The 26913-nt window shown below is 30.3% G+C and overlaps 1 protein-coding gene and 2 non-coding genes across 3 annotated transcripts in view; all 3 read right to left on the reverse strand.

Annotated features, from left to right (window-relative positions):
- Smp_149280 (hypothetical protein) overlaps positions 1–5610 on the reverse strand; it is a gene marked incomplete at both ends in the record, with an annotated part of 39917 nt that extends 34307 nt beyond the window's left edge. The window contains 2 exons of the mRNA XM_018796636.1: positions 2104–2631; positions 5514–5610. Coding sequence (XP_018651758.1) covers positions 2104–2631; positions 5514–5610 — 625 coding nt within the window. The remainder of the gene's footprint in view (positions 1–2103; positions 2632–5513) is intronic.
- A 2495-nt stretch (positions 5611–8105) lies between these two features.
- On the reverse strand, positions 8106–8176 carry Smp_tRNA_00465_Pseudo_TTG.1.1. Its single transcript has one exon. It is a non-coding gene (tRNA).
- Positions 8177–25770: 17594 nt separating this feature from the next.
- Positions 25771–25837, reverse strand: Smp_tRNA_00444_Gln_TTG.1.1. The gene has a single exon. It is a non-coding gene (tRNA).
- Positions 25838–26913: the final 1076 nt, after the last annotated feature.

Here is a 26913-nt window from a genome sequence, read left to right on the forward strand (position 1 = left end):
ATAATGAGAATATAAGATATAAGTAAAGGGGAAATGGAGTGATAATAATAATAATAAAAGAATGATAATAATAATATTAAGGCCATGGTAACGATAATGATAAGACGTACTTCTTTTGTACGCATAGTTCTGGTTTGAGCTCATGGATGGTAAGAGCTTCGGCTATTTTTAAGAGTTTGATCCGAAGAAATCTGGGTAGATTTAAATGAATCATATAAACAACCTTAAAATCAGGCTGTGGATCCGTAGAATGATTACAGTCGATTAGGTGTTCAAGTATAGAGCTCTTAACTACTTTCTTTTCACCTTTGTAGAACCAAACTGGGATATGTCCTCGTATCCGAGTTGAAAGCGAACGCTGGCTACGGTCGATGTACCTTGCTCCACAAGAGCAGGTGAACTGGTAGATGCACATAGAGGCAACCAAACGCGGAAGCTTATCTTTTATGGATACAGAAAATAAGTTCTTGCTCGTGAAAATGATTCGTAGTTTAGCAGCATTAAATGTCCTTTCTATCGTTGTTGTTAAACGATTTTTAATAACGTTTGATGTTCGATCACCTTTAAATTCCAGACTTATATAAAGGCTTTTCTTTGGGACTGAATAACTAGGATTCCTATCGACGCTACTTCTATTCATATTTTTCTCTATGAACCGGTCTGGGTAGCCGTTTTTCATCAAGGTTTTCTTAAGGAACGCGAGTTCTTCGTTAATGCATTCCGTACTACATATTCGATATATACGACAACATAAAGTATGAATCACGTTTCTCTTTCTGCTTAACGGAACCCAGCTGTAGAAGTTGGTTAGTTGGCCACTCCATGTTAGCTTTCTAAAAATAGATCTTTTTACAGAACCATTATTTCTTCTTACTAGACGTACATCGAGAAAAGGGATTGATTGGTCGCGTTCCCTTTCTAATGTGAAGTCTATGGTAGGGTGGCATGAATTAAAGGAGTGTAAGATATCATTTAAATCAATATTATCGTCACAAACGACAAATGTGTCGTCCATGTATCTTATGTATAGGTGGAATCGATTTATCATTGAATTAAGTTGGTCGTTTTCTAGTTTTGCCATGAAGCAGTCTGCTAGAATTGGACCTAATGGAGATCCCATTGCAATCCCATCTCTTTGTCTATATATTTCATTGTTGAAACTGAACTGGACATTAAAACGTTAAAGATAGACTTATACAGTTTAACATTAAACTTTCAAATAGATTGATAGAAATGTAACTTCTATTAACTTATATTCATACTGTGTTGTGGTCAACTTATATCCATATAAGTAGCATATGGTGATGGTCAGACATAGAATGCATTTTGGCAGAAGACCGATAAGGAAAGAACTGAAATGAAGCGCAATTGGTAGGAAAATGCACAAACAATGAAATTAGAGAAAATGGATTGGTATTTACAGAAGGAACAGTGAAGATTATGACAATTGGTTGTTATTTTGCAAATTAACTGTTTACTGTATGGTTATCAAGATTTACTGAGATAGTCTGTAAATTGTGTCTAAATACATTCGATTGTTCCCAGTCGTATTTTTGTTCACTACAATACTATTCACAACCAAATAATTCATATATTCCATTTTAATATGATAATATAATAGACAAAAACAAGAAGCATTATATCATCTTATCTAACAATGATTCAGGATTATATAATAATATCAATTTATTAAAGGATATCATAGAAGTAATCTTTTGATATTATTTTATTATGAATAAGTATATTATATAGTTGGGATAATCTTCATCTTCCCAATTACAAATAGATTGAATAATATGTTTTCTCTTTTTGTTTTTCTTTATTTAAGAAATCTAAATCGCCGTAAGCTTTACATCTACAATTCAATGTAATATAACAAAAGTTATGTAATCATAACATAATATGTATATATATATATATATGAAATATATTTCAATACTACTTATAGCATTATCAACATATAATAGATTGAAACGAAAAAAAATTTAAGACTTACTTTAAAATTTGCCTCTAGTACAATAGCAACTGGTGCATTGATAACAGTTAATAATAAATTATGTATTTGATAAATTAATTTAGCTAATAAATCTTTTTGTAATATACTACTAGCATCTAAACATAATATAAATCTAGTTTGTTGTATATTATTAAATTGATCAAATGTAATAGATAAATTACATAATTTAGCAAATTCTGATTTAATAAATAAATCTGCTTTACATGCTTTTTTTTCTTCAACTGTTATAGCTAAATCTTTAAATGATGTTGAACTAGAATACATTAATGTATCATTTAATTTTCCAATGGATTTTGTTATAAAAAATTCTTTATCTATATCATTATTAGATTGTAAAAATGTTGTTAATGCAGTTTTGATAGGTGTAATTGGATTAATTAATAAACCTTTAATGATTCTGAATATAGATGGTAATGATCCAACAAAACTAAGAAACATTATTGAACTCATTATAACAAATAATGATAATAATCCACCATGTCCAAGTAATTTAGTTAATTGACCTGAGTATAAACGTATGATACTAGTTGAAATAAGGAATGCAATCCAAAATGCTATCATTACAATAAATGCAGGTAAACAGCATACACGTTTATACTTAATATTTGGATTTCCTATTTTAAATTATAAAAATAAAAGAAGAGAGAAATATAAATTATTACAAATGGGGATTTATGGAGATCGTAATAATTTTAACAGTTGAATTCATGAGTTCATCTAAGCTAGACCATCATTGAAAATCTTGTGGCGCAGGAGGATCGTTTCATCCTAGTATTGAACTCCTCAGAAGTGCGCATCAACGATCTTGAACCCTCACTTCTGAGGAGTCCCATACTGGAACGAAATGGTCATCCAGTACTTCCAGGTTCTCAATGATGGTTTAGCTTGAATCAAATCATGAATTCAACTGTTAAAATACAAATAATACAAACAAATTTATTAAAATATTTCAAACATTGTTATTGTGAAAGCATATAGTTTGTAGATTTTTGAACTGAAATGTTCGAAATGGTTATCATGAAAACTCCATTTATGAATTATGAAAACTAAACCCAGAAGTAATAGATTTTTTTACTTTTTATTCCACTGCTGTTTCGTTTATTAGCTGCATAATAAATTCATTTTTTCTGTTCATAAAAGATATACCATATCACACTAAACTAGTTTTTATAGATTGTAGTAAAGTGTAGAATAGAGGAAAACGCTCAATTTTGAAGCGTCCTAAGCCTAGACAAAAATGATTATACACTTATTTACAGGCAGCACAAAAGTATATAAAGGATAGAATTACTCAAATAAATAAAATATTTCAGATAACCAAAATCTTCAAAATTTCTAGATCACATTATGGTGAATACTTAAAACATTAAGTTAAACTACTGTCCACTGGATTTTACTATATGGAGGATGATTAATTTCGTCTTGCAGGAACTATTCGAAAAGATGAATATTTTAGAGAGCATTTGTTTTTATCATCTTTTTTTTTCAAAATCTTTAAAAATAAATCTATAAATGATGGATTCCAATAGCCAATAGATAACATATTCATAGATTTCGATTGAAAGCATTAATCCTGTATACTGGGAATTGAAGATTTCATGTCGATTACTATCTAATTATCTATAAAATTTGTTTCGATTATAGTTGAAAGGTTACAAAAGAAGTGGTAGGGAGAATATATTTTATACTGGCAAGTTATTATCATCCAAGTGAAGTTCGGTAAACGTAAACAACAAGAGAAATTTATGTAATATTTGGTGTGATAATAGTGCTAAAGCTGGATGAAGATGAAGGTGAGTATTGAGTGTTCACATTACGTATCTTGCATCACTAATAATTATTAGGAATAGGACACCTACCCCCTATAGTTGACCAGAGTATAACAAAGTGGAAGAGAACACGTTTCTGGATACAGATCACAGTTACACAATTCGTTTTTTATAACTTTTGCCAAGTAAAAGGGTAGTGATATTATCAAAGGTGTTATATCGAATAAGTGATGCTTTATCTATCTAGCTGTAATGCTCTCAGTGTACTGAACGAAATGAAATTATGTTATATTGAGACAAAAAAGCTTCTTCTTCCAGCCACTTAGATAAATGCTGGGAGGCATGGAGAGTTTTGAGTGCGTTTACTTCAAAGTAAATCAACTTACAAGAAAAACGTTTATCTGAATAATGAAATAATCTCATTAGAACTCTGTAAATTATCACTAAATTTCTGACAATCAAATGGTAATTAGTTGTGTTAACAGATAATATTTTGAAAAACAACTAATATGTTTGTTCTCTACCAAAGTAAAGAAGTATATGAATAAGGCAATTTTGTGAACATTAACTAAAGCCTTCTAGTTAATGTATGATTTTGGTAACTTTGATGTTGAATAAAGAAGTTGAATACATTCTGTAAGTTTTGATCTAATTTTATCACATTTAACTATGAGTTAATAAAACAGTTAATTATCTTATGACCAACGGAAACATAGTAACTTTTCATGATGGGAATTCATCTTTTACCTATTAAATATATTGATTTCATTTTCCCATTAAAATTTCTAATTCCATATTCAGAAACAAAGTTCAACTCTAATTCACTTGAACATTTAAAACGTTTAAGAATTCTTATAATTATCAGAAGGGGTGGGTTCGTGGGTTCGTGGATGCGCACTGCTGAGGAGTCCCATAATAGGACGAAACGGCCGTCCAGTGCTTCCAGGTTTTCCATGGTGGTCTAGCTTCAATTGACTCATGATCTCAATTCTTATAATTGTTATAAAGAAAACAAACCACGTTATTTAAATCCAAATTTCATTCACACCATAGTTAAGATTTCTGTCAAAATTGGACATATTTTCTTTCACATAACTACTGTTCAATTTGATGTGTTATACAAACATTTGACTAGGTTCACCAAATGGTTTGAGCACTTAGTTTTGTATTATGTTCATACGAAAGATGGCTGAGTTCTACTAATTCTTGTTCAAGTGATTATCAAATCTTCTAAACGTTGATTAACTTAATATATTTGATTGTCTTATTGTTTATACTCATAATCATTTTCATTTCACTAACTAACTGAAACGGTGAGACCATAATTGTGGACGAATTTTGAGTGACTCTAAAGTGACCTTGAGAGTATCCACCTAATAACTAAGACCTAATGAAGATTATAAGCCCGTGTGAGGAATTAGAATTATGATGCACAGTTGACAGTCAGGGTTAGGAACAAGATTTAAAGTTTTCACCACGAACTGACATCAGCTATAATGCAAAAACGATATTTTGCAAAATCGATGAATGGATTTCGCGCCAAAATGCTGGACCCGTTACCTTTTGCCTGATTGGTTCGTCCATAAATTATAGTTCCACCACTGAAACATTAAGACACTTTGTATTTCATCCAAAAAATTTCGAAGAATCAATACTAGTTTCAATAAGTCAAATTGTACTTTTCTTTATGAGCTAATTCATAAAAGCAAATTCAATATAATACTTACCGGAGGGTTTTCCAGCCCTCTGGAGTCTAATTAAAATTTGGCCATAATGTCGAACTAAACCAAACCACATTTTTTCAACTAATGAAAATAACGCCATATTCGTTGTTGAAGACGGGCATATCCGATGATATACAACAATAACTCTATTATAAACCATATAAACAAAATTAGTTGGATAAACTATGGATCATACTAATCCATTAAAAAAATATTAAACGTTGATCTGAATGTATTGAACAAAATTTAGTGATCCGTTGGTCATTATAAATGATCTGTATCATAAGTAGAAAGCCTTCGACTTATGTTTTGTGCAACATATTATTTAACAACATAAGATATCTACTATCACGATGACCATAACTGGCACTTTAACTTATCAAAACACCTGAGCCACTCACTTTTCACCCACAACCATAATGTACTATACTGTCATGTTTATGTTTGTTATAACCGGTTATTCGTGCAATATAAAGCCCAATTCGCTCACTTGCAGCGACATTTCATGCAAAGCGTCTCAGCCGTTGGTTGATTATCGGGATTAGATATCTTTTGGTGTAATTAAAAGTCAGCGAATCGGGACTTATTCATTAAATATGACAAGGCAAAAATAATATTCGGATAATAATATTAAACGGATATAAGACGGGAATCTGCCGTAGAAATATGCAACGTCGCTCTGAATTATATATGATGATCAGTAGTATGTACCTATGATTTATTAAATTACATATGTATATATCATGATGTTTTATCAAATTGAGAAAACATGACAGCGTTTAGTCTCATGTTCTTAGTGTTAGTTTTAAATGATATCTTGTAAAACTTGGAAAACACTTAACTTTCATCACTTTCTAACTTATTCATTAAATCTCAATGCTTGAAACCAGATTCATAGTATAACAAATTTTACAAACAGTCGGTTGAAGTTAAACATTAACACCAGTGGATGCCGGCTCAGTGGTCTAATGGTTAAGTGCTCACGCGCGAAATTTATAGGTCCTGGGTTGGAATCTCGTGAGGTGGTATCGTGGCTGCTTACTGCTGAGGAGTCCCACAACAGGACGAAATGGCCATCCGGTCCTTCCATGTTTTCCATGGTGGTCTAGCTTCAATTGACTCATGATCTCAACTATTAAGATTAATTCGTCCTTATCGAATTATTAACTAAAAGTACAAATAACATATTATAATCTTGAAGCATTGTTTATGACTACAGCTCAAAGTTTGTTAACAATTACTCTCTGTATATTTATGATAGATGTTAATGCTTATCAGTTAAACGATGTCTACAAAACATATCTGACATTTCTAAGATATAATGACAAATTGACAAAAAAATCCCTCATTTTAGTTATAATTATTCAATATCACAAATGATATTTTGTACAGAACAATGTTTGATTGATTACACAATGAAAAATTGTAGCCAGAAGGAAATTCTCTACAAGTTAATTGTAACCTAATGACTATTAACCAACAACAAAAAATAGAAGAAAAAAAAGTAGTTAAGGAAAACTGAGAAGATTTTAATAAAATAACCAAAAAAAGAAAGAGTGAGTTTTTGTCTGATTCAGAAAAATCAAGATTTTATTTCATAATTGATGCCGGTTGATTAACTTTGATTTTTCTCAAGAGATTTGATGCTTGAAGATAATTTTACTCTTCAAATAATAGTAATTTAAATCCTTTTCTGACAGTTTAAATTTGTGGAAAGTGCTTTATTATGATTTTTTTTCTAAAAAAATATGACGTGGTTTAATCTTGTAAAATTGTAATTCATTAGGAAAAAAACAAAAAAAAAGTAAACACTAACACCTATTCAACTTGAAAACAGATTTTTTTTTTATAAAAAAAACAAGTTTCTTGCTTGTTTCCTCGAATACAGAGATCATATTGTTTAGTTGAGAATTTGTATGTTTGTTTGGACGATGTTAGTTAATATCACTATACAATGATAACAGTGTATTATTTTTAGTTACATTTAAGGATGATCTTTTCCATTGGAGAAAAATTGAAGAATCTATTAGGTTAGTTCGAAGCAATTTTGTAATGTGGAAATATATATATATATATATCGATTGCTAAGATATCTATGAATATAAAGTTTTAGGTTCTGGGTACGAATCTCGCTAGGCTGGATCGTAGATGTGCACTGCTGAAGAGTCCTACGCTGGGATAAATCGGCCGTCCATTGCTTTCAGGTTTTCCATGATGGTTTGGCTTCAATTGATTCATGAACTCAAACGTTAAAATTATTATAATATCCACAAAACACCTTCTGATATAAAGTTTTAGATTAAGAGATTTCAGTGGCGAATAAACCATTTTTTGTTATAACAGTAAACATGTTTAAAAGAAAATATTTCTTAAATTGCTTACATTAAATAGCTCGGGAACTGTTTTAACATACATGTGAAATATAAGAGATCCGACAGATACGTTACTTAAGTAAAATTACTTTAATTTTTATTTATTTGATATATATTATGATTATTAAGCAAAGATGGATAGTGGCTAGCAGTGGAATCCAGGACGCGCGTTTCGTCCTATTTGGGACTCGTCAGCTGGATGTACCTGCATCTCAGAGTTGATGTTCACTCTGGGACTCGAACCCAGTACCCTCGCTTCAAACGCCATCGCGTTATCCACTCGGTCACTGAATCCTGATAGCCACTTGCTTGTGCACAGTATGCACATATGCCAAGTAGAGACTGACCAGTTGCAGTCCTAACACATCGATGGGAAGATTCGAACAAACAATACTAAGTGAAGTATTATGATTATTGTTATTGAAATAAAGAGTAAAGTAAGGTTTAGAAAACGATTGTACGTTTTGATAAAATGGATTGAGAAGTAACGTATTTATTTAGTGATTATTCTGCCATCCGGATATTTTACTAAATTGTCAGAAATTAGATAACTTACCGATTATACTGGATACAGAGAATTATGTTTATCTAATGAAATTATTTATTACCTGTAAGTTTTGAAATTATATGCATTATATTTTGATTATATTTGTATTATATTATGACTGGCTCCACGAGGTGTTTCCTAGAGTTCTAGTGACAAGGAGTGACCAGTGGAGTTCAACCTGGTCTGTTGTGAGATAGTAACTCATTGGAGACAATGGTGGATGTGTCACTCAATTTCGTGGATCGGTTGAAGTTAGACATTAACACCAGTGGATGCCAGCTCAGTGGTATAGTGGTTAAGCGCTCTCGCGCGAAACTGATAGGTCGTGGGTTTGAATCTCGCACGGCGGGATCGTGGATGCGTACTGCTGAGGAGTCTCACAATAGAACCAGATGGCCGTTTAGTGCTTTCAGGTTTTCCGTGATGGTCTAGCTTCAAATGATTCATGATCTCAACTATCAAAATTTTATTATTCAGTTTAAATGAAGAAAAGTTACAGAATTAAATCTTTCAAAACTGCAAAACTATTTGTTATCTTACCTGACTGGAGTTTTAGTATTTATCGACCTGACAGGATAACAAAAACAGATATTTAAAAAGAGTTTAATCCATTGAAGAAAACAGGCTATTGAATAGCTAGCACGTATAGCAAACGGTTTTTGACAAAATCGTGATCCTGTTATAATCAATGCTAAAATACATATAAATAAAAAAAGAAACACGATTGTATAAAGGTTAGTCATTGAATATTATCTTCACACTATTTTAAATAGATGAAATAAGAAAATTTAATATTATAGATGGGAAAGTATAAACAAAATAGTATCTGTACCCGCTTTTTTCACATTTGTTTATGATCATGTGATTATGCTTACATATTATTACTAGAAAAGTTGTCTTTATACAAATACAAACTGAATCTGCTTTAAAACAAAAGTATCTTATGAGCAAAGGTAGATAGTGGCTAGAAGTGGGATTCAGGACGCGCGTTTCGTCCTATATATTGAGGCAGTCTACACAGGATGCACATATGCCAACAAGAGACTGATCAACTGCAGTCCTAAATAACAATGGAAAGATACAAGTAAACAATACCAAGTGAAAAGTATCTTATAATCACTAAATTTCTAATTTACCCTGAATGAATTTCAAAAATTTTTATTAAATCGTAAATTACTTGTATTGACTCTTCAGAACTTTCATTGATTGATATGTGTCAGTTTGTTTGATATTATCTAATGAACTGCTTCCTTTGTTAGCAAAAAATAAACAAGATATAATGTGATTGTGGATTTTGATAAGGTAATCTGGTAATTACTTCCCTTTAACTATGATTTAATTTGCCATCAACAATAACAATATTTAAGCTTTCATGAAAAATATAGAGGGAATATAATGTACTCTCTCTAGTTACACAACTAAACAACAGTCGATAATAATGAACTTCATTTCTTCATTAAAGTTTTTAGTGGATACTTTTCATTTTGAACATCCAGTTTCTTCAACTATTCTCATAAAATAAATTCCAAGTAAAATAAATAATCTAGTGTTCAGTAAAATCAGATATTACCTGATTAACAGAAAATAATTTAAAATCTATTATTAAAACTCTGAAAGATATATTGTGATGTGGGCCCCTTATATCGACATAAGTAGTATATATCGTGAGTAAGGAATAGAATATCTGACAGCAGAAGATTGAGATCAAAAAGAGAAGAGCAGAAATAAAAAGCAATTGGTGTGGAAATCCAGGAACAATAAAGCCTGAGACAATTAAACAACATTTTGCAAATAGAGTATCAGAGTATGGTGTTTGTATTTTATCAAGCAACCTTGTAATTTGTGCTAAATATGTAGTTGGTTGTCCTCACCTGTGTTCTCATTCACAACAATATTACCATAGTAAAAAGTAAAATGATTAATTATGTTGTTAAAGTGAGCTGCTGAAATGAAATCCGGATTTTTCATTGTTGTGACATAAACAAAAATAATCTGTTTATTTAACGATTCGACTGATTGCTCATAATATCAGATATATATTTTTTATAAACACGTTGAAGTTTTTAATTGATTCATGCAACTAAAACTGTAATGGTCTAAAAGCATATCATTTTATTATAGCAATTATCCTACACCGAATTTCGATTATGGTTAATTTTGGTTAAGCCCTTTTATTAACTTAACAGACCATTTTTTTGAACAGTAACAATTCACATATCTCTTTGTACTGTTATGATTACTTAAGCACGTGACAGACTATAGATAAAGTGTTGATTGCTTAAATTTCACTCTATGAATCATCCTCCCCCCCCAGGTATATATGTACTCAAATCCTTTTGCTTTGCCCTTCTGTGATTTTACAATAAATTTGCCTATGTAATTGCTCGTATATACATGCTCGTATATATATTCTCCGTTTCAAATTCGCTTGATGTTCTTAGAGCTTTGTGGTCAGAGCCATCCGCTAATAAATTGTAGTTGCCACTTCTCATTGCCTTCTGATTTCAAACACCGCCGAGGTTTATATGATAACGGTTATTTAGGTGATTGACTAACGAAGCAAAACCACTACATTCTGTACTACTTGAAAACTGATAAATCACAATTTATTATCATTAAGTACAGTCAAAAATGTCCTTTATTTTACCTTTAAAAGTGAGAGAAAATCAAATGTGTAAATATGAAACAAAATATTATCAAAGATTAATAGTTCATCAAATCTTATTGATTATTATAATTATAATTACTATTATTAAGTTCTCAATTCTATGTGTGATAATCTGATCAAGTCATGCATTACCGGGTCACGAAATAAACGCATGAGGAAATCTATAGTGAATAAAAAGTAAATGATTATTTTAATTAAACATTCATCCAATAATTTCTCTCTTTGAAAATATGATTGTTTTTTTTCTACACTTGAAGTTCATTAGAGGGAAAAAACAGTAACTGGATAATAAATAATAAGTCAGCAAGTGTGATGAACCTAATAGGGAAAATATTCTTATTTTTATTACCTTTATCAATATAATTATGAAAGAGATAAATGATGACCAACAGTAGCCTTTTGTCTGTGTTTGAAGTCATTAACTGAATATATCTGTCTCAGTCTTAATCCACACAGTACTCAATAACTTTCCCTTCCAATGTTCATTACGTTATCCACTAAGCTACTGAGTCTAGACAGTCATTTAATCATGGAATGGACATGAACTTTTTAGATTTATGTGTAAATGTCATTTCATAGTTAAAATTGTTGACTAAAGTTGTGTTCAACCACTAGTCACAGTTCACTTCTTCCATAAAACTTGCGACACAATGAATATGTCTTGAGAATCCGCTCAGTATACAAGTATGCTAACTAAAAAGACTAAAATTCACTCACGAATATCAACAACGCGATAAAATAAACATTTACAAACTAAATTATCACTTGGTAATTTCTATCACTATATATATTGGTTGTTAAAAAACGTAATGTAATACAAAAAGACTTAAATTTGCTTCCGCTCAGTTATAAACTGTAAAACAAATGTTTACATGTTTTGTGAATGAATTATATTTAAAAAATTTGGAACTCTCTTACGATAGAAATTTTACTGCTCATGTCTATTTTCAAGGTTATTTGGCATAGTGTTAAATCCACTTCTCTCTTCATCAATTATCAACCTTGTTTTTAAGAAGCATGAATGTAAAACACTAAAGAGAGATGAATATTTTGGTAATGAATATATTTGATGTGTTAAAGTACCTACAGAAGCGGGTGAATACAGTATGATTAATAAAAGTTTTTATAATAGCGTAGAAATTAATTAATGGTTAGATTGACAGAAGAGTTTATCGGTTACTACAGTAGTGACACTAGAATACTGTATGATTTACAAGCAATTTAGATTCACCCATTTCTTTCCAACTCAATAAACTATTCGTTTTCTTCATAATGCTGTATCAACTTAAACTCCCACTTCATTCAAATACACGTGCCTAATCTCAATATACACTTCTCTTTAATCTATTTATTTTTATAGATATCTTCAGGTGATTTCTTACATTTATGTAACATACAAAGGACTCATAGAGATTATAAGTTATTCTTGGAATATGTTAAATATCAGTCACGTCAATACAATGACGTCTGATAACTCTTTTATTTCCTAAATATAATGTTGATATGATTATATGTAGGCTAAACGATTCCGACTCATCATATGTATGTAATATTCACATTTAATTTTTTTTAGTAAAAAAGAAATCCTGTAAAGCCACAAATTAATTAGGACCTCTAAATATTTATGTAATATACCGATATTTTGTTAGTTTGTAAATTTGAGGCAAGGTATTTCCCTTATCACTAAAACAAAATTTTGTTGTTAACAGATTATGAACACTATATCACAAACTGGTTGTTGTTATATACTTAGACCGTTGGATACTGGCCTTGTCGTTTGGAGGTTAACCTCTCACCTTCAGTCTTGAAAGTCCTGAGTTCAGTTTTCTGTCAGATTTTCAGTGAATACAGCTGAAGTGTCCCATAATAAAATGAAATAGTTATTTATAACAACTTTCTATCTTAAATCGGATGTTGGTTTCGTTTAAAACTTATTACAAAAAATCAAAATAATCTTTCTCGAATTACTGAGGTCTAGCATTACCGTACAATGAAAGACAGAAATATACTTAACTAACTAAGTTAATTCGATAAGTAGTGAACGACGTCGGAAGTCATGTTCGTATAAATTGTCAAAGAAGATTTCATTTAATTTCAGTAAAAAATAAGAAACACTCGTCGATCTAGGAATAGAAATTTTCGATTTATAAACACTTGAAAAATAAAATTCTGGAGCCTCATAAATACCAAACGACTAGTAAAATTATGTTGCTGGGGAAATAGTTTATCTGGAAAATTTGTCTGACAAGTGTTTATTTCAATTTCAGTTTGCCTATAGGATTGGACCAAAACATATTTTTGTCAGAAAGGGGATCTGTGGAGATTTAAGCTAGACCATGGAAAACCTGGAGTCACTAGACGACCGTTCTGGTCCTAGTATGGGACTCTTCAGCAGTGCTCATCCACGATCTCTCAGTAGATAATTTCAGTGTCTTAGTAATAAAATAAAGTTTGATGAATAACATGGTGAGTCGATAACAGACTCCAATAATATTCTTAAGTAAAATACACATGATGACATTTTGTGGTCCAAGCATTTAATTTAATAACTCAACCAACATTTTGTGATCCTACCCTCCACCTTTACAGTTGAGATAAGAAGTAATAACTACAAATAATGAAAATAAATCAATGTCATGGAACCGATATAACAGTATTCATAAAAATCATATTATTCCAAACTAGTAACGGGATATTCGACTAAACGTTTATGGAATCGGCAGTCAAATTTATTTAACTTATCTAAAAGCCCCAATATAACTATGTATCTAAAATTCTATAAAACACGGCGGCATAAGTATTGACAAATACCTTGAGATTTGAACTTGACTTAAATTAAAGCTTCTGTATCGGTTTCTAGCTCTATCATAGAAATCCTATCTAGAATTACTTTAATCGACTTTATTTATTATTATACTTTCAGTCGAGAATGTACAAACAAAATATTCCTTGTGAATTCTGAAGAAAAGTTAGTTTAATTAAATTTACTATTTTTAGGAAACAAATTAATTTTTTTATTTTTTTTTAATCATTCTAAGCAACTACTCAAACTATCCAATAATCATTGGTTTAAATTATTAGGGAATATTGTATATATCGTCTCATAAATAATTAGATTCATTTTAGTAATACAATTTAAAATACAAAACCCTACAGGCAAAGTACAAAGACCAGAAGACAGAGCTAAAGAAAAATGTTAGGTAACGTAAACTAACTTCTCAGAATTACGTTGGATCCCAAATAGTTCAATCAAATGTGCTATTAAAGGAAGAATTTCAATCATTAAGGATTTACAACAATATTCATTTTTCTTGAAAATATCTTACAAGATAAAGTTGATTCACTCTCAGCTAACTAGATTCTCTCTCTTCATTTAATTCTATTGTGGTGTGGGCTAATTATATCCATGTAAGTAGTACATAATGTTGATCATACATAGAATGTATTTTGGCAAAAGATCAATAAGGAAAGAACAGGAATGAAGCGCAATCGGTATGAAAATGAATGAACAATGAAATCCGAGAAGATGGACTGATATTTGCAGAAGGAACAGTTAAGATTGAAACAATAGATTGTCATATTGCAAATTAACTGTTTACCTTATGGTTATCAGAATTTAGTGAGATAAACTGTAATTTCTATCTAAATACATTCGATTGTCCCCACTCGTGTTGTCGTTCACTACACTATCACTATTATTTGTATTTCAGTCAGATAACGTATCATGTTTAATTATTTCACTAATCAAAATAAGTACATCATTTCAACTGAATGAAAATGTGTACATCTAGAACTATACATAGATACTAAATCAATTGATTGATTTTATTATCAACAAACAAAAAAGAAAGAAGAACATCATAGTCCAGTAAAACACATTCATTGTTCATGATTAAACTTACAAAATCAATTGATTAGTAGATTTCATTTATTAGAAAAAAAGAAGAAAAACAATTGTCCATCAGTTAGTTTGAGACAATTTACCCAAAAGATTCATTAACTTTCGTTATAGATGAAAAGATTTATTTTATTCATCATGACCAAAATTAAAGTTGATTATATATGTATACAAATATAAATGTCTAAACAGTAATTGCTAACTTATTGATAATAGACAAATGAATAAGGTTTTTTATTGTATATTTCTTTCTGTAGATTCATCTTATGTTTAATTGAGTTTAAAAGTGAGTTAAATAAAAAAAAAATTAAATTGGACTATTCAAATGAATAGTCAATGAAGTTTATAAATTAAATATTGTATAAGGAGTTTTGATTGTTGAGTAAGTGAGAAGAAGTTAATACTTTTATAGCAAATGTGTTTTATTGTTATTGAAGTTGAGGATTATTAGTTTCAAGATGTTCAAAATGATTTTATCAATGATAATTCCGTACTTATATTAATGAGAACAAATTTACGAATGCCACGTTGAAAGTTAAGTTATGAATTACTTAGTTTTGATATTTTAAAGTCATAATCACATGAAGATTGAATACAGAATACACTGGACCATATTTGTAATCCTACAAACGCCCTTTTTTGTTCAGGTCATCAAAAAATGTTATTCAAAATAATAATGGTTCATTACATCCAAGAACTTTCAACTATCAAGGTGATTCATAAAAATTCCGAACTTATTAATCTTATTTCCCAAAGTTCAATTTTAAGAATAAGTTCATCATGGGGTTGTGGAGAAAGTCAAATTTTATTGAAATCATGAACAGATCTAAGTTGGAACACTAATGTGATGTACCATGCTAGTATGAAACGGCCATCCGATGCTTCAAAATTTTCACTCATGGTCTAACTTAGATCAGTTGACGATTTCAATGAAATTTAATAATCTCCATAATCGCATGCGTGGGTTTATCATGTGCTCACTAGTGACTAGCTTTGAGAGGAAATTCACGGATTTCCAATGTGAAGCCCTGATCAATAGAGATAATCCACTTTGAGAGTAGAACAGTTACAATCTGAAGACATTAGATGAATGCACACTGTCTTCGGTTGATTTAGTTTAGACATGGACAACGTTGGATGATGCCTCAGTAATATGCAGATTAAGCATTCACGCACAAAACTGGGAATCTTGGGTTCGATTCCGACGTGTAGGGAGTCCGAAACCAATCAGAAATTCCAGTCAATTGCTTTCAGATTTTCAGTGGTGGTCTAATTTAGATGAGTGCATGATTTCAATGAAATTTAAACCAATAGATTGTGATGCTGAAGGTCAAATGCAACCTACTTGTGTGAAATAATTATGATATATATGTTTAGACAGCTTAAGGCAATCCGATTAAATTGACAAACGATTATTCTTGGACTAAAACTAGCTAGTATTTTGCCTGCTATATACACTCATTCCACTTTACATTTATTTTGAGTGATGTTAAAGAAAAGCTGCTCGTTATATATATATATATATATATCACCTGGTTAGTAAGATCAGCAAAATAACAATAGTTAATTGAATTTTCAAGAAACAACCATATTTAACTACAGTTTCAACGATGTTACATTCAAATGATCAAATCAGTTTTTGAGACGACCAAGGTTCTGAGCTTTTATTGTAGTGCTAGTTAACACCAGTAAGTTCAACCGAAATACAGAATCACTTAGTAAAATCTGAGAACTATACAATAAACAATTCATTCGTAAGATGCCAATCAATCGTCTCAGACCCCATTGTTCCTTGGTTTCCATACCAATCATTTTCTGTTCTCGTTCTCTTTTCTTCAATCTTCTTAACCTTATACTGCTAGGTAATTCATTTTCGATTGATGATACATACTACATATATTTGTCGACATCAGTAGCACATACCACATTATAACTAAAATCGCACATCACCTTTACATAAGTTGATATGCACAAGCTTATATCGTTTAATTTTATCGAACGAAAAGATCTTTGACCTTCAGAACAAATAAGTTATATTAATAGTCATATATTCAACTATAAATTCTTGATATCCCGTGTGGAAGATGTGTATTTCAAATAATACGTCTTCAAAAGTGTATCATTTTATTGTTAAAGCAATAGTTGATTGAAATTCTTTGAGCGATAAAACTTTCAACTAATCAGGCGAATAGATATTTAATTAACAATAAGTTTTTACTTGAACGCCTGTTACGTATTTGAAATAGAAATCTGTTTCTTTATTAGGCATGTCAAAGAAATCTAATATATTTTTATTCATGAATAAATAATTACCGTATATTTCAGTTAGTTATTAGAGTATTCTTCTACACTCTCAGTACCTTGGTATTTAGTATTTACTTAGTTTTTTTAACGTATTATATATTACCCTTAATAGATATTATTTCCTTTGGACTGTACTTAAATTGAAGACAATACACCCATTTTGGTTACTATGGTTCTATATGTGATTGTATTTCCACATAATTCAAAACTTATCTATTTTCTTACCCTTAAATCCTTGTTGCTATTATTACTACATATAAAACTAATACTTACATTCTTGATTTTACTACACTTATTACTAACTCTACTACAACTGATGGCATCTTCAACTATTGTTAATATTATACGTGAGTATGTAGGCACTAATTAAACTAGACTAAAAAAGCATTAGTATTCCAGTATAAATGTAAGTTAGTGAATTAGGCAAACTTTATTCTTCGTCAACTTGTATGATTTTTCTGGTTATTTTGACTTATTTCTTTACTTTAATTGTTCAACATATAATGAATATATATTTCGCGCCTGACAGCTTTTAAAATTCATTATTAAGAGATTTAAAGAAACATACATAACAAATATGGCTTAATCATTTAAGTTCATTTTAAAGAAATTTAAAATAGTTTTCCTTTCAGTTTTGTGTAGTTTATCCATTGTAAATAATTTATCAGTAGTCTATCTGTTTTATGTCCAAAATTGAGTACAACATACATTCCTTTCATTGAAAGGTAAACTATAAGAAGATTGTAGCTAACCACTGTCCATCTTTGTTTATAATGATAAACTATTTTAAAATTCCCTGTAATTATAATAATTTGATAAATTTGTTCATTGGGTTGAATACAATCACAATATTACAACTAATGTAATAAAAAGGCTTTACTTATACTTTGACTGAGATAATTAAATAGATATAACAAATGAGTTTGAGAGACTACCTGGATAATGTTAAGGATAAATAGTTGAAACATATTATAGTTATGTGACGTAACATGTCTCGTTTAAAATATTATCAAAATGTTGTTTTTAATAGACAGTAGAAATAAAGTGATAATCTTCAATCAACAAATGATGTAAACTTTTGGTAATGGGAAAGTATTCGTACGTTATTATATATATCAAGCGATAAAATGTAATGTAAAAATGAGGTGATATGTTACGAGAAATCATGTTACGTGATAGCGTTTTTCTGATAAAACATCTAATAAACCTTGAAAACATATTTAATTATATCTAATGAAATAGTAGGATGAATATATGCAACATGGAATACTGATGATCGAAATAACAGAATTAAAGAGATATGATGCCAACAATCGTGAAAACATTTTTTTTCCATTTAATCAAACGAACGAAAGATTTTTTGATGCTATATATTCTATTCATCTGCCAATATTTGATCCTATATTCTCATGAAAAACTACACCTTTTCAATACACTGGTACTTATTAACTAATCCTACAACATCTAGTCTTATTTCCTAGGTTAATTATTAAGTTTTTAATCTATTTACTGATGACCAATATGTAGAATTTGTCACTTCTCGTTCCCTATGATCACTGAAGATTGGATTTCATGTAGCTTTACATTTCTAACCAACCAGGAAAAAACAGTAGAATTAAAAGTTTTACAATAAGTTCACACTCTTATGTTGCTGTTGTATATTGTATAAGAAACTGAAATTAATTGTATATTGGCTTAAAATGGACGAAGAATATTCAGTTATGTTTTAATGTATTTATTTTGCACAAATCCTTAATCTTTAATCCGCTTATATTATTAGGTATATAATCAACTCAAAACTGGCGTAATAATGTACAAACGAGAAATGTTCATATACTGATAACTCTTTTCTGGTTTTAATCAGAAGATGTGATGGAATTATGGCTAATTGTGTAACATGTATATATCAGTCTCTTTAATAAACTTTGATAGAGCAAGAACAACTAGAAATGCAAAGTTAATAAGACAATAAAGATTTCAATCTAGACCATCATGCTTAAAGGAAATTGAAACTAAATATTTTCAGCTTCTCATTCAGAAGTTTTACATGATATTCATCAGACAGATAAACTAAGAACTCCCACAATAAAATAAAGTTACACGTAATTTCAACAACAAAAAGCTGTTTAATGATGTTCATATGTTGACTCTGTTAACTGTATCATTATGCCATTTACTATTTAAGGTATATTTTGTAAATTATTATACTTATCCGCTGATAACAATTACTTATGCCAATGATTTATTTGCTCCAAACCCATTTAAATTTATCTTATCATAAAATGTTCCATTCATATTGAAATACAGTGCTTCAAATATGTCGATCAAACATTTCTTGCTATAATAGTAGATTGTCCATCACATTTTAATTCAGCATTAGAATGAATTAGCACCATCAATTATCGGGATAAATGGAAAAAAATTATTATAACAAAAATAAGTAGATGAAACTATTTTATAATGAAAAAAGAACATACTTAAAAAACTGTTAATAATTATGTAGGTTCGTTAAAACGGAACCGGAAACGAATTTACAAACACAACAATAACTTGTATAGAAGTCTCCTTATGGAAATCGAATCAATCCATAAACAATTCGAAACACAGATAAAATTTAAGAATTCAGATTTAACCAATCATGATGTATTAAAGATAAACTTTTGTTTTAAGACGAGAATGTTTAAAGCTAATTTGTACTCCATAGACAGCGATGGTGTATGCTGCTTCCGAATATATACATTTATACTCGGGAAAAATGTGGACAGTTACAGAGCATTCAAATTTTAAAATCAGGTACAAGAACAAATAACCATTTCTGTAGACTTGATTAAAGTAGCTAATAAAAGTTTTTTTTAGAAGAAAGGGAGGCAGAGCCAATGTCATGTTCAGTGGTACAAGGTAAGGCTAATCTTCAAAGTTCCAAAAATAAGGAAGTAGTACGTTTGATGGCTGACGAAATTTGAACTAACGTTATATTTTCTAGTCTTTAACTAAAAATCTTTTCAGGTGGCAATGTCATTTTTCCATAACGCAATAATTATAGTTTTATACCAGAAAATAAGATAAATTTCAAATAGAACATCACTTAAACTATATCCTATGCCTGAGTTCCTTAAAAAAAGCTTCAATATATTTACTGACGCAGAGCCTTTTATGCTCCGATATTGTAACAAAAACGTTGTGATATTAAGGTGGATAGAAATATTTTTAATCTAATATTTTAGTCTATGTTTTGTTGACCAAATGATCATATGTTTTGTTTATTTGAGTTCTGTACGTTTGAAATTATATTACGCTAAACTAATTATGTGAAATGAAACCAAATAAGTGTATGTTTACGAAAACAACGTACTTATCCTATACACATAAATATGTAGAATTTGTTACATTGTCTGAATTCAGATAATTGTTTATTTACATTAGTGAGTTTAATATCATCGTCTGTAGAAATGTTGAGGTATCTTCATGAATGACGGAAATCACAATTTATATTACCCATTTGGGACAGCCAATCATGGAGATGGTGAAATGGAAGAAGTTTTGTATTTTGACATTAATATTTATGTATACAACTAAACTTTCTATATTTATATACTGAATACCATTCAAAAAAGCAAGTTATTCAATGATTCAATCACTAGATAGATAAAGAAATAATAGCTAATAAATACGTTTTCCTTAATAATTACCGATAAAGTCATATGAAGCGTTGTAGTGAACAAAACACCGGTTAGGACGAACGAATGCATTTAAGCACAAATTACAGACTATCTCACTAAATTCTGATAACCATACAGTAAACATTTAATTTGCAAAATGACAATCAATTGTCTTGATCTTCACTGTTTCTTCTTTAAATATCAAATCATCTTCTCTAATTCCATTGTTCATGCATTTTCCCACCAGTGCGCTTCAGTTCCGTTCTTACCTTATCGGTCTTCTGTCAAAATATTTTCTAAGTCTGACCACCGTCAAATACTACTTATATAGATATAAGTAGACCACACTACAGTGTGACTTGAAAGGTTTGTTCATTATTTTATTCTGAATGATGGAAGTCTATGTGCATCTTATCATCAACTCATATAACTATAATACATTCCTTTAACGCCTGTTTTCTCATTTCAACTAATTATATATTTTAGAATAGGTTATCCGCTTTAAATATATAATTAATTCATCTTCAAGTCATTATCAAATCTTGACTATAAGTAAACAATAAATTTTATTGACGTTAAAAACCTTAAATTCATTCTATTAAGTGATTTTCAGTAAACTAAACAAAATAAATTTCCATATCAAAAAAAGCTTTTAGTGAATTCTGAATATGGAATAATAACAGTAAAAAACTTCTTAAAAGTGATATAGAAAATAATGAATATTTTCATCTATCAAACATGATTATACTGCCTTCATCCAACCTTGCTTACTAGCTGCATATAACAAGTATTCAAGTTCATTAATTATCAATTGAGGATCAAAGATAATATAATTAACATGACAAATAAAAGTAAAGTAAACTACATTCATTAAGTATGTAGTTTCAAACAACATTTCAAATAATTTTTACATTATCATACACTTGCCAATACCTTGTAAAATAGTAGTTGTACAAAAATTAACAAAATTACAAAAATTTATTTAATAATTAAAATATTAAATGATGAAAATAATCTATAAGTTTAACCATAAAGATCGTCAAGAAAACTATATTGGTAATCAATGAATTTAATCAGTTAATGATTAAGCAAACATCATCCAGGAGATAATCGATATAATATACAAGACCTGGGATCTCAGTCCAAATAGACATTAAAATATCGCAACTCTGACTAATAAAGTTGTAAACACTTCAGATGTAAAAACTTCAACTTGAAAAAGAACTCCCGGCACTTAGTATTTAAACAAAAAAAAACAATCAGTAAACACATCGATACATCCCCAGTTTACCAAACACTTAGCTACTGTTCGAATAAATAAATCAACTATGAGTAATGTAAATTTATTCTTTAAAAAAGTTAACTATTTAGGTCAGACTGATTTATATTTATAGGACCCTCTTATTAGAGATGTGAAACAAATATTTAATCCATAATTTATTGTTATTCAACCCCAGTAAGTGACCAAATTAACATTCATTCCGTATATATGATAAACGTCTTAAGCTCTGAAATCAAAATCTCATAAGTAAATATTAAAGATTAAAGTAACACAAAATGTTAGCCAACTTCTTTTTCCTAACTACAACTCTTTGCTAATATTGACATAAAGTAATAATTATCTGAAATAAATTATGACTTATATCTGTATCTGTAAAACGTATATCGATGCGATATAATTGTAAGTTGACAAGGAATCATTTAATCGCTAGTTACTTCTCACCTGTTTACTCAAAAAAATTATCTTTTCTTTGGAGTTAATTCGTGCTTAGTAGGGTGAATAATAACCAATATTGAACAAAAGACACAAAAACGTTTTGAGATCATGAACCGACCAATGTTAAACTATCATTGAAAAGCTGGTAGCACTGGTTGGCGATTTCTTCTTAGTATGGGATTCCTCAGTAGTGTGTAACCATAGTCCGACGCGCGAGACTCGAACACAGGACCTTCGGTCTCGCATGAACGCTTAACCTATAGTCCACTGAGCCAACATCTAAAAGTGTTGGAGTCGAATTTCTACCAATTCACGATGTCTTCGTTCGGTTGGACTTCACTGGTTAAGAAACCTTACTAGAACCCCAACAATTCCCTCTCAATCTAGTCACTATTAAGCACATGGTAGCCTTCAGTATGGGGTTGTGGAGATTGTTGCGCAAGATCGAAGATCCTGGTTTCCAACCTCGCGTGAAATGTCGTAGATGTGTGCTGTTAGAACGTTATATCCTTGGAGTAAATCGTCGCCCAATAGTTTCAGGTTTTTAATGGTTGTCAAAATTGATCGATTTACAATATCAATAATGTCCATAACCCAATACTGATAGATACAAACTACTTTATGATTTTTTCAGGTTATTGGTCAATATGGATCTATGTAAAAATCAACAATGCGGAAACAACATTTTCACTCCTAACTGTGTATAAATAATGTAAAGTAAACACATAGTCCTATAATTCCACTGATTATCAACTGACTGGCTTCTACTTATAACAAATACAGGTCCGATTTTTGTCCTTCCACTGATAAGTGACAAATATACCCCTTCTCACAGTTGATGTAAATGATTTCACTGAAGTAGTTGTTATTTGTCTCGTGTAAAATGGAATACAGTGATTATAGTTGCTTGAAAACGATAATGATCTCAATGATTTCAAAATCCTTGTAGTAATATTGAGATATATTTATCCAGGTGATAATTAGACCCGATCTTCGGTCTCCTTAAGTAGTTTTCAGATAGTATGTTAATTAGCCAGACAGCTTCACACAAAATTGTTTGGGTGATTATTTTTATAAAAGGCCTGAAAAACGTAGGTGTATCTTCTAATGAACTGTGACTTTGCAAAAACTCGTTTATCACGCTTTCGACTAGCAAAAAACCTAGATTAGGATTTCTTCCTGACAACCTTCAACTACCTAAAACTAAAGGGTAGTTGACTTATTACAGTTAGAGTTTAAAACTCTATGTACTTCTCTTGTTTCTTGTACAGTAGTTCTTCAACTGTACTGTGTCTAAAAATAGAATTCTATTTGCCGATTCCTCTATTGTAAACTTGAGGACATTAAAGATGTTATCGATAAGCGCATTTAAGTTTAGATACAGATAAATTTATTTAACCAATCTCGAGTGGAAAGAAACTTGTTTCCTGAATTACATTGCTAGCTACTACCAACAATAGCTTGATCAACTTTGGAATGCAGATACTATCGTAGTATTCATTAAAGTTTCCTTTGTGACAAGAAAAACCATTGTTCTTTTTCAAAAAACTAAAAACAGGGAAATTTAAACCTTTAAAATAAAATAAAAGTGTATCCGTTTTGTGATTCTTATCTTTTGAATTCATGTTTAGAAAATGATCTTGGAATAGCGGTGCCTAGGATGATACAGTAACATTTGACTTTGTCTAGACTAAATCAAGTATTCCACTATTTCAACTACTAGATATTCAAGTAAATATAGACTGAGAAATTTATGTCAATATCTTGTGTACATTATTTGTAAAGAATAAATTGTGTACTTTAAGTTCAGAAGGGGTTTTTTGTGGATATTTCAATATTTTCATAGTTTAAATCATGAGTCAATTGAAGCTAGACCACCATAGAAAACCTGGAAGCACTGGTTGGCCGTTTCATCCTATTAAGGGACTCCTCAGCAGTGCGCATCCACGATCCCGCACCCGCGAGATTCGAACCCAGGACCTACCAGCCTCGCACCGGAGCACTTAACTGATAGACCACTGAGATGGCCGGCATCCATCGGTGTTAATGCTGATGAGTCCCATAATAGGACGAAACGGCCGTCCACTGCTTCTAGGTTTTCCATGGTGGTCTAGCTTCAATTGACTCATGATTTCAACTACGAAAATACTTTATTTAAGATAATTTGTTCAGTGGATATAGATTTATTGGTATTGTCTCAATTTCGGTTTGATGAAACTAACAAATTATAGGATTTTTCAAACAGACAATATTAAGTAAACATCTGATCTTCAGTTTCTGTGACTGTCTTTCAAAGTTTCATTTCAGGCAAGAATAATTTGAATTTATTGGATATTTTGACTATGACTAAAGGATTTTAAAACAAATTACAGAAAATCTTCATTAACATGTTTGCAATAAATGAGCCTCATGTTATTAACTATTGACATTGTTATTACTTAGAAATAGTTGTTATCCTCTATAAAAGTCCTAGTGTAGTATATTCATTATCCAGGAGGGGAGGAAGAAACAACAATTGAATTAATTTTCATTTACGGGCAGTTGAATTTCACTTTTATTACAAATCATTATCATACAATGTGTAACTATTTAAATGAAGTGACGATATCTTTTATTCTGCTCACTGTATATACTAAACACTCCTAGCAGTAAATTATAATGAAAAGCTTCATTTAATCCAAGTGTGAAAGATAAACATTTTGAAGAGAAACCTTATAAAGAAGAAATTTTCGGTTATAAAATTAATTAACATTGATTACGTTGAAAAATTTTTTTATTTTTATTATCATACTCAATTAGCATAATAATATTTAGCCATAAGAAAATCTTTGAGCATTTCCTTACATTAGAAATTATACACCTACAAAATAGATCTAGACAGCTAATACCGAAAAAAAAGAAAAAAAATTAATTGAGAATTATTGTGTTCCTTATTTGTAAAATTTTTATCGTAAAGAGAAATGACAATTTTTCTAGAAAAGTATATTAAACATGGCAAGCAGAGATGGATAGTGGCTAGCAGTGGAATCCAGGACGCGCGTTTCGTCCTATTTCGGACTCGTCAGCTGAATGTACCTGCATCTCAGAGTTGATGTTCACTCTGGGACTTGAACCCAGTACCTTTCGCTTCAAACGCCATCGCGTTATCCACTCGGCCACTGAGTCCTGATAGCCACTTGCTTGTGCGATGGGGCTAAGTTTGAATTCATTTAGTATTGCAATGCACACAGTATACACATATGCCAATTAGAGACTGACCAGTTGCAGTCCTAACACATCGATGGGAAGATTCAAACAAGCAATACTAAATGAATCCAAGTATATTAAACAGTTTAATAATTTTGAAAAAAAATATTAAATTACAAGCCATGTAACAAAATTCTTTTTTTTTAATTCTCATTTGAAGTTGCATTATTAATCCGTAAAACATTTTTTTTCTACCTTTCAAATGTATAATTATAGTCAATGCACAATGTACGTAATAAGAAAAGTTGTTGAAATATTTATAGGTTTTAATCAATTTTATTCATTAAAAAATATCTAGACAATATAAATGTTTATGATTATTATATTTCGGAAAATAATATTTTTACTTAGTAGTTGGATTCATGAATGGATTAAAGTTAGATCATCTTGGAAGGCCTGGAAGTACTAGATGGCTGTTTCATCTTAGTATGAGATTCTTTAGCAGTATGCATCTATGATCCCACTAGCGTGATTTGAACTCAATGAGAATGAAAATTGGTTTTAATTTCTCGGTCCCTATAACGCAAATATCTGAATTGAAAATAAATGCCTAATTTGAAAATCTATATGATCAACTGAGTACTCTAACCCCTACGTCTTTAAGTAATCAAAGCTGGTGTAAAGCTGAACTGGTGGATATAGCACACTAATTTCATAATGTTGGACCAAAGCAGAGAAACATATTAACTTCTCAACATTTTAAATCACTAAAAGAACTACGAACAAACCCTGATATTGTCTTGTTGAGGCCTGATAAAGGATCAGGCGTGGTTATCATGAACAAATGCGAATATAACGGTAAGATGTTATCCATCCTCAGTGATGAAAGTAAATTCATGCTTGATGTTGAATTTGGAGGTATTAACAAACCAGAGGGAAGAGTAAATTCAAACCTGGAAAAATTGTTACACCTGAATATTATTGATAAAGAGGAATTTAATTTCCTAAAAAATATGGGTTCTGAGTATCCTCATTTATATGGACTACCTAAA

The sequence above is a fragment of the Schistosoma mansoni genome, chromosome 4 (assembly GCF_000237925.1).
Source record: "Schistosoma mansoni strain Puerto Rico chromosome 4, complete genome".
Taxonomy (NCBI): domain Eukaryota; kingdom Metazoa; phylum Platyhelminthes; class Trematoda; order Strigeidida; family Schistosomatidae; genus Schistosoma; species Schistosoma mansoni.